The following is a 7,006-nucleotide window of genomic DNA, read 5'->3' as shown; positions in this document are numbered from 1 at the left end:
TTCAGTTGCTCAGTCGTGTCCGACTCTTGGCGACACCATGAATCGCAGCACGCCAGGCCTCCCTGTCCATCACCAACTCCCGGAGTTCACTCAGACTCACGTCCATCGAGTCAGTGATGCCATCCAGCCATCTCATCCTCTGTCGTCCCCTTCTCCTCCTGCCCCCAATCCCTCCCAGCATCAGAGTCTTTTCCAATGAGTCAGCTCTTCGCATGAGGTGGCCAAAGTACTGGAGTTTCAGCTTTAGCATCATTCCTTCCAAAGAACACCCAGGACTGATCTCCTTTAGAATGGACTGGTTGGGTCTCCTTGCAGTCCAAGGGACTCTCAAGAGTCTTCTCCAACACCACAGTTCAAAAGCATCAATTCTTCGGCACTCAGCTTTCCCTATAGTCCAACTCTCATATCCATACATGACCACTTGAAAAACCATAGTGACACCGGGACTCTTATCACACCTGAGCTTTCAGCCACAGGACTGCTGTCTGATGCCAGCCACCTGGAACCTGGTGGCTCCAGGAGAGGTGGCTCCCTCTCCTTCCTTGTGTGTGTGCTCCCTCGCTCAGTTCTGTCCAACTCTTTGCGACCCTGTGGACTGTAGCCTGCCAGGCTGCTCTGTCCATGGGATTCTCCAGGCAAAAATACTGGAGTGGGTTGCCGGCCCTCTTCCAGGGGATCCTCCCAACCCAGGGATCCAACCCACGTCTACTGCATCTCCTGCATTGGCAGGCGGATTCTTTACCCCTGTGTCACCTGGGAAGCCCCGATACTACTCGTGATGTTAGCCAAAGGCCTAGAAGCATTGAAATGCACCCTCCTTGGTGCACTGAAAAACCGCAAGATACAAATTAGATCCCACAGGTTCTCGATAAGAGAAGACACAGAGCATTCAAAAGCCAGTGCCTGAGTGGGACACAGGTCCTGTAGTGACCTGGGACCATCTGCAAGGCCTGGGATAGGATGAGTAGGATGAAGCAATTTGTTAAAAAAAAAAAAAAAAAGCAGTGTCCGGTAGCTCACATCATTCGCTCCCTGATGGCTCTCATTTTTCTTCTGATCTAGGCAAACCACCATGTTCTTGGTGTTGTAGCAAAAGGGAACAAGCCAACCCACGCCTCGCCTCCTTTAAACCCCTTCATCTGGCCTTGCTAAGGCAAACAAACCACAGAGCACGCCTGCAGGTTTTGAGTTGTTCACCCCAGGCCCGACCCTTCAAGTCCTCCGGGGACAGGGCGCCCCGGCCTCGGGGGCGGGGCGACACGAGGGGCGGGGTCAGAGGCGAGGTAGGGATTTCGAGGGCGGGGCGCCAAAGGCAAGGGGCGGGGCAAGGGCGGACGCGGCGCCAGAGGCAGTGTTACGGGGGCGGAGCCTCGGGGCGCAGCCGGAGGACTCGCGGCCCCCGCGCCGGACGGGGAGGGGCGGGGCGGAGGGGAAAGGCCTGGGGGGAAGAGTCGGGTCCCAGCTTGGGCCCCGGCTCCCCGATCCAGTTTTGCCCGCGGCCTGGAGCGATCGGAGCGCAGCGGCCCGGCCGGCACCCACGTCCATCGGAGCGCCCAGAGCCCGCGGACCCCGGCGTCGAGCTCAGCGGCGTCCGACTCCGGCGCGTCTCTAGCCGCCATGGCCGCGGCCGCGGGCCTGCGGGCCTTGGGAGCGAAGGGGTCGGGGTGGCTCCGGCGCGGTCCGTGGGCTCCGCTCACCACTGGCTTCTGCAGCGGGGGGCCGGCCGGGATCGGGCGGCCGGAGCCGGGGCCGCGACCCACCATCGCGCGGCAACAGGACGGCATCAGGTCAGCGGCCCGCCTGGGTGCGGGGCTGTTCCCCGGGGGGTGGCCAGCGGGACCCAGGAAGAGAGAGGGGCGCAGGAGGCTGGCTGCCAACCGTGCCACCCACGCAGAGTCCAGAGCGGCTCCGTCGGTGGTCAGCTCCGCCCGCCGCAGAGTCCAGTTTATCTATCGCAGTCCATCTGTTCGGCGGAGTGTCCGACGTGAAAAGAATCCGCGGATGCGGCGTTTACAGAGGTCCCTTGCCTGGGCTCAGTGGCCTCTGGGACCCTGCAGGATTCACACCGAGGATTTAAGTGGGGCTGCCTGCGACGGTGCCAGCACTGCCCCTAAACCCCAGAGCGAGTCGACCTCGCACTTGGACTCAGCGTGGGCAGCCTTGTGGGAGGCTCCTCCGCTGCTGTGCCTTTGAGAAAGCCCTTCATAGAGGGCTCTGGGCCTCACAAACTTGACGCGGCTCCAAGGCGCCGTCAGGCTTAGCGGAGCTGCTCCTCGGCCTGCAGCCAGAAGTGCCCACGTGGGGGCGGTAAATAAATAGGACGAAGGACACACTGCACTGAGCTCTGCCCTTTGGCTCAACAAGCCTAAACCTCTTTTACAAAAACAGACCTGGGCACACACTTGAAACTGGACGGTGGAGTGGTAAGGGCAGAAGGCCTTCAGCTCCATCCAGGCCTCACCTTGACGTTTGCCTGGCCCAAGCAAGAGTGCCGAGGAAGGCCTATCTGACATGTCTTGAGTATTTAGACCTTACAAATTAAGCAAACTGCAAGATAGGCCAATATATTTCCTTCTCTCCTGACAAGTAGGCAGTCCTAAAATCTGGTGTATGTGAGTGCTCAGTGCTCAGATGTGTCTGATTTTTTGCCACCCCATGGACTGTAGCCCAGCAGGCTCTTTGTCCATAGAATTTTCCAGGCAAGAATACTGGAGTGGGTTGCCACTTACTTCTCCAGGGGATCTTCCCTATCCAGGGATCGAACCCACATCCCCTGCATTAGGCAAGGTTTCTTTACCAGCTGAGCCAGCAGGGAAGCCCAAGATTTGGAAGGCTCTTTGAGTCCTCAGGCTCCAAGGAGCTCCCCTAAAGCAGTGGAGAGCACTCTTGGCCTGTAGCTTTGTTCTGTTCTTCCCACCCTGCCCTGGCACCCCTCACCTCTCCCCCACTCCGTCCTGATGCTCTGCTGGGGTCTTGGCACACAGGTCCCAGACATCCTGTGCAGCATGCCCACAGTATCTACTCCTTCACCCCCTACACTCAGCTGCTCACAACCACCCCGTAGGCCTTAGGGTGCCCCCTGCAGAGCCATGGAATTCCAGGGTTTCAGGTGACTGCAGTGGGGTGTGGAAGGGTGTGGGGATTTCCAGGTGCACACATCTCAACATCCCACTGGACTCCTTGCTTGCCAAGAGGGGTACCGCTGGAAGGGGGCCTGTCGGAGCAGAGTTCTCCAAAGTGCAGGGCCAGGGCAGGAGCCCTACTTGCCCATTTTTAAGGGCAAAGTAGGGCCCTTAAAAAACTGTTTCTTCAAATCTGGCCCATTTGGCATGGCAGCCAGATGACAGAAGATGTTTTTGATTATCCAGTGGATGTGTGTGTTCTCAGTCCCTCAGTCGTGTCCGACTCTGTGACCCCATGGGCTGTAGGCCATCAGGCTCCTCTGTCCCTGGGATTCTCTGGGCAAGAATGCCAGAGTAGGTTGCCATTTCCTCCTCCACAGGATCTTGCCAACCCAGGGAGCAAACCCACATCTCCAATGTCTTCTGCACTGCAGGTGGTTTTTTTTACCACTGAATCACTGGGGAGGCTCCCTGGTTCTCCAGAGGTAAAATAAACATAAATAAGAAAGGAGGATGTCAGGAATGGTTTAATAGGAAGGAAGGCAAGCCAGCACTAAAGCAGAACAATGTCAGGCGCTAAGGGGTGAGCTGCAGCAACTCACTGAAGTGTCCCTTTCAACAGCTGCCCCTGTGCTGCCTCCTGTGAGGGCCAGTGCTGAGTGTGGTGCTGCACACTCCTCACCCGCAACCCTCCCTACAGCCACCAGGTGTTATAGATGACGTCATCCCCGCTTGACTGAGGAAATGAGTTCAGAGGACGGCCTGCTGGAGGCCACACAGCTAGGAGGCAGGAGGGCTGACAGAGAAAGGCCCATCTGCCTCCAAAGCTGCCTCCACTCTTGCTGAGCCATTCCAGGGTGCTCGCCACTTGGGTTTAAAAGAGAAGCCAGGAAACTAGATGAGGTGAAAATCCACGGCAATTGGTGGAACTGGCCTTGCAAAATAGAAGTGCTCTTTTTGGTCATGAATTCAATCAACAGATTCATGTTGAGTGTCTCCTCCGCATGGGAGCCTGGCAGCGTCTTGCCCCACAGACCTGTGAGTGGTTTATGGCAACAGGATAGACTCCAGGCAGCTCACTGAAGCATCTACAGGGACCATCTCTTGCCTCGTAAATGGAAAGATTACATTTTTATCACCTGCCCTGGTGGTGACCTTACTCTTAAAGAGATCCCCTTTCAAAAGGGGTGGTGTTAAAGCTCTGGTGCAAGACAAGGTAGCCGCTGGGGAATTCAGACCAGCAAGATTCTCAGGAGGTGTTATCCACTGGGTTTCATGACCTTTGACATAGAATGGAGCAATCGGGTCTCAATAACCCATTGAATAGCAATCCAGGATGGCTTTCTGAGATAAGCAAAGATAGAGGGTTTGTTTGGTCACTGGGAAAAGGAGGCTTAAGGGGCACCTTGGCGGGAGAGTCCAGAAGCCATGCTAGTGAACTTGTGGGTCTGGAGCTCAGAGGTTTGAACTGAGGCAAAGATTGGGCGTGGTCAGCACAGAGGTGTAGCTGATGCCAAGGCCACAGGGAAGCTGCCTGGGAGGAGTGTAGGGAACAAGAAGAGAGAACCCTGAGGATCGTGGCATCTAGAGGTGAGCAGAGGGCGAGGAGCCCATCCCCAAAGTCAGGAAGAAGTGGCCGGAGAAGCACCAAAAAAACGAGAGAGGAGGAACGTGCTTCCAGAAGGCAGGTGGGATTAGTTGGGTTTAGTTCTGGCAATCGGGATTCTCAGTGGCAACAGCCTTAGTGGAATGGCAGGAACAGAAGGCTGGTGATACGGGGCTGAAGAGCAAACTCGCAACTCAGAGCACTCTGACAGGGTGTGTGACGCTCAGGCCAAAGGATTACCGGGACACACAACACCAAGGGCATCTGAGGGCTGGCGTCTTTGTACACAATTTTGCCCAAGGCCTTAGGATTTCATTTAAGCCTATGTCACTGATGGGAGGGCAGCTTTTTAGGTTTGTCACAGGGAGCACACTAATTATTTTACTGCAAGGTTTATCAGCGGTCTCTCTCCACCGCCGCCAGAATATAGGTTTCTGGGGCTGTCAGCATATCAGCTGTGAGTCATTTTTGTGCTCAGGAGAGAGTATGAGAAACCAAATGATGACCATCACAACCACCTAAAGACAGCAGCAAAACCAATGTGGCATTCCAGAGAAAATGGTTACTCTTAATGCTCCAAAATAAATTCAGTCATCAGTGGGTTTCCCAGAAAGCAGAGGCACAGAGGCTATTTAAGGAAGACGCCAGGTGACACAGCAGTGGAAATACCAGGTGCAGAGTGAGGAAGGCAGAAAAAGCACAGCCGGGGCCGGCTGGGAACCAGAAGACACGACCACCACCTGGTGTCTAGCTTGTGACTGTCCCTTAGAAGAGCAAAAACAAGACATTCTGCGTGCAGGCAGCAAGGTGACAAGCCAGGTTATTACCACCAGCTCATGGAGGACCATAAAACAGCAAGCAAGCCTTTGAACACGGGTTTTTCAGGGACAACATGGCCGGGAGACCCTCTTGCTGCAACAGTTCTGCACGTAGCACCCCCTTCTCAGACAGCAGGAATAGTTTGCTGGCTTACACAGTGTCACTACAGGAAAGGTAGGGAGACGCACGTGCCGGCTGGCGTCTGCACCTCGGCTGCCTCTTCCATGGTGTGGGTGGGAGGCGATTTGGGGGCGTATTTTCATTCCTGGCTCCTTTTCTGCCTATTCTTTCTGAAGAACAATGGAAAGAAGCAGGCGTGTCGGCCTCCATGCAGCCACTCAGCCTGGGTGGTGATTATGCTGGAACTCCTATGCCTTGCCCTTTCTGTGGAGGTGGCAGTAATAGTTCTGAGACAGACTTGGGAAAAAAAGGGAAACAACTCGAGAGCAAGGGGAGGAAAGCCTCCACATTTCAGGTAGTCCCCTTGTTGTGACTGAGCTGTCACTCCAGAGACTTGAAAAACCCTCTCAATGGCCTCTGAGTGCCCACAGCTCTCTTTTCCAGGGTTTTAAAAATAGGTCCCCAACCCCTCCTACATTGCTGGTAGGAATGTAAATTGGTGCAGTCACTATGGAGAACAGTACGGAGGTTCCTTAAAAAACTAAAAATAGAACTACCATATGACCTGCAATCCCACTCCTGGGCATATATCGGAGAAAAACACGATTTGAAAGGTTACACTCACTCCAGTGTTCATTGCAGCACTGTTTACAATAGCCAAGATATGGAAGCAACCTAAGTGTCCATCAACAGAAGAATGGTAAAGAAGATGCGGGGCATATACATACATACATACATATATATATATATATATATATATATATATATATATATATATATAGGAATATTACTCAGCCATTAAAAAGAATGAAATACTGCCATTTGCAGCAACATGGAGAGACCTAGAAAGTGTCATGCTGAGTGATGTAAATCAGAGAAGGAGAAATATCATATGACATCCCTTATATGTGGAATTTAAAAGGAAATGATACAAAAGAACTTAATTACAAAACAGAAAGAGCCTCACAGACTTAGAAAATGAACTTACGGTTGTTAGAAGGAAGGGATAGTTAGGGAATTTGGGATGAGCATGTACACACTGCTATATTTAAAATGGATAACCAGCAAGGACCTTCTGTATAGCACATGAAACTCTGCTCAGTGTTACCTGGCAGCCTGGATGGGAGGGGTTGGGGGAGAATGGATACATATGTGTGTATGGCTGAGTCCTTTCCCTGTTCACCTGAGACTGTCACAACTTTGTTAACTGGCTACACCTCAATACATAGTACAAAGTTAAAAAAAAAAAACCAAACAGCTCCCAAATTGCAGCAGGGGTCCTCAGCAGCAATTGTTTTGACTGGCACACAACCCAGTAATTATAAAATGTTCTTTGCAG

General features: G+C 53.3%; 2 protein-coding genes across 6 annotated transcripts in view; one reads left to right on the top strand and one right to left on the bottom strand.

The window, feature by feature from the left end:
• Window positions 1-1,193: 1,193 nt before the first annotated feature.
• LOC132346865 (basic proline-rich protein-like) lies at window positions 1,194-1,619 on the bottom strand. Its single transcript, XM_059892866.1, has one exon. The coding sequence runs from the start codon at window positions 1,617-1,619 to the stop codon at window positions 1,194-1,196; it is 426 nt and encodes a 141-aa protein (XP_059748849.1).
• Window positions 1,426-7,006, top strand: part of ECHDC3 (enoyl-CoA hydratase domain containing 3) — a 39,316-nt gene continuing 33,735 nt past the window's right edge. For 4 of the 5 annotated variants that reach the window (XR_003037702.2, XM_010811063.4, XM_010811064.4 and 1 more), the window contains exon 1: window positions 1,426-1,787. Coding sequence is in view for 4 of the 5 variants with exons in the window: in XM_010811063.4 (XP_010809365.1) it covers window positions 1,618-1,787 (170 nt within the window). In the remaining variant the exon portion in view is untranslated. The remainder of the gene's footprint in view (window positions 1,788-7,006) is intronic. The other variant, NM_001193156.1, reaches the window with a different exon arrangement.

This window comes from Bos taurus, chromosome 13 (assembly GCF_002263795.3).
Source record: "Bos taurus isolate L1 Dominette 01449 registration number 42190680 breed Hereford chromosome 13, ARS-UCD2.0, whole genome shotgun sequence".
NCBI classification, from domain to species: domain Eukaryota; kingdom Metazoa; phylum Chordata; class Mammalia; order Artiodactyla; family Bovidae; genus Bos; species Bos taurus.
This window is presented reverse-complemented; position numbering and strand designations above follow the sequence as displayed.